The sequence below is a fragment of the Bison bison genome, unplaced genomic scaffold, assembly GCF_000754665.1.
Source record: "Bison bison bison isolate TAMUID 2011002044 unplaced genomic scaffold, Bison_UMD1.0 scf7180017848468, whole genome shotgun sequence".
NCBI classification, from domain to species: domain Eukaryota; kingdom Metazoa; phylum Chordata; class Mammalia; order Artiodactyla; family Bovidae; genus Bison; species Bison bison.
In genome coordinates this window covers 2,579-4,530 of record NW_011479041.1, presented here as the reverse complement: position 1 = coordinate 4,530, position 1,952 = coordinate 2,579, and the positions used below count along the sequence as shown (strand labels likewise).

Genomic DNA, 1,952 nt, shown 5'->3' with positions numbered 1-1,952 from the left:
CAAAGGAGTCATTCAAAGTGAGGACTATCTCAAATCCATATCTGGTGGGCATTTGCATCTAGTCTCTATAATGTGAGTCTAGTAGTTTCCTTGCGTGGAGATACTGGGGCAGTGGAAGCACTGAGAAAGCAAGTGGAGCCATCTTCTCAGAGAAGAGTTGCTGCTGTGTGGAGAAGGGCCATCACTTTTGCTACTCTAGTAAGAATGGATGGACTGTTGATCAGATTGTAAGCTCTGTGAGGGCAGGAACTATATATTGTGTGTCATTTCTATCCCTCATTGTGTCTAGCGTGAGGCTGGCAAATATCTGGAATAGCCAGGATGCAATAAATACTTAATGGCTTGGTTGACAAGAAGTTGGGATTTTCTTCTGGCCCTCTGAGGCTGTAGCCGTTAATCAGGAGCTTCACCAAGCGTTCTTTTTTTTTTTTACTAAAATCTACCTTCTGATGACTGCTTTCCCTTCTGGGATGTGGGCCAGTGAGCCTCACTCACTTACCCTGCTATTGATAGCAGTTTAAAGGTCGCACTCTCAAGGTGATGGTAGTTACAGCTTTTGTCATCACCTACCATTCCAACTCTGTGGTAGCTCAGCTGGTAAAGAATCTGCCTGCAATACAGGAGACCTGGGTTGGGAAGATCCCCTGGAGAAGGAAATGGCAACCCACTCCAGTATTCTTGCCTGGAAAATCTTATGGATAGAGAAGCCTGATGGGCTACAGTCCATGGTGTCGCAAGAGTCAGACATGACTTAGTGATTAAACTACCATTCCAACTCAGAATGGGAGCAACAGCTCCTGAGGGCTGTGAGGCTATGACAGAGCCATCTTGCACATTTCTATCTCCAGGAGACTGGCTGGCCTCCTGAATACAGCCACCAGAGTGAGATTGCCTTTTGTCCTTGTGGAAACGGACTCTGCCATTCACATAAAAGGCAAAACAAAAAAAACAAAACAAAAAAAAACGGGAGGAGAAGTCATCCCCTTGGAAGAACTGGTTTGGTTAACTGTTGGCCATTGGTGGCAAAATAGAAACGACATTTTTGTTTCTCCCCCTCCCCCTCCTGACCATTTCAGAGTGACCAGTGGTTGGACTCTTGGCGACGCTTACCCTGAACCTGAGTGTTAGGGCAGAGGGAATCTACTGTTGCGGTTTCTGGAGCTGCTCATAAGCAAGAATTCCCTATCCTGAGCAAGGCTTTAAGCCTAAAAGAAAGCAGAAATAGGTATGGACCATCACTGTGCATGGGTGCCGGTGTGTGTGTGTGAACCTGTGTGTGTCCGGGGTCGGGTGGCTGTGGGGTGGGAGAGGGTGGTGTGCTCTTTAGAGTCTGGGGCAGCTCACTGTCTGGATCTCCCTGCCTTGCAGGAGGGGTTTCTGAGTGGTGGTGTTTTAACCATACACACTCCCATTTCTATTTTTCTTTTGACAGAGGAGAAGTAATTTGGTAATCATCTTTCCAGTTTAAGGCACCAAGAGAGATTTGTTATACTTGTCAGCCTAATAGAAAATCTCGGTCTGACAGTTGAAATACAGGAATCCCTGAGGGTCATTGGCAGGGAGGGAAAGGGGACTTAAGGGCAGGTTTCTCAGCCCCTTGGTATATGCTTCCCCAAGAATCTGATGAATGGGATTTAAAGGGGGCCTCTGGAAGGTTAACTGTGGAGTCAAACTGCTCAATAGAACAATTAGAAACCAGGTAGCAGTAATCAGAAAAGTAGAAAAGGAAGGGTGACGACCTTTCTCCAGCTACCACACACATCTTCTGGGTCAGTCCCTGTAAGACTGAAGGCAAAGGGGATCATGTTTCCAGAGACACTGGAAACTATTTCATATCATAGAAATCAGGACCTGGAAGCCAGGAGTCCAAAGTTCTCCTCTAGGAACCTGAGGCTGATTAGGTTGACCTAACTGTGACTTGGTGTGACATCATGTCCATTCTCCAACACTAC

General features: G+C 46.6%; 1 protein-coding gene across 1 annotated transcript in view; it reads left to right on the top strand.

The window, feature by feature from the left end:
• The window catches only part of LOC104992434 (angiomotin-like), a 3,449-nt gene extending 1,659 nt beyond the window's left edge, over positions 1 to 1,790 (top strand). The window contains exon 2 of the mRNA XM_010845319.1: positions 1,077 to 1,790. Within this exon, the coding sequence (XP_010843621.1) occupies positions 1,077 to 1,128 (52 nt within the window). The 3' untranslated portion in view covers positions 1,129 to 1,790. The remainder of the gene's footprint in view (positions 1 to 1,076) is intronic.
• Positions 1,791 to 1,952: the final 162 nt, after the last annotated feature.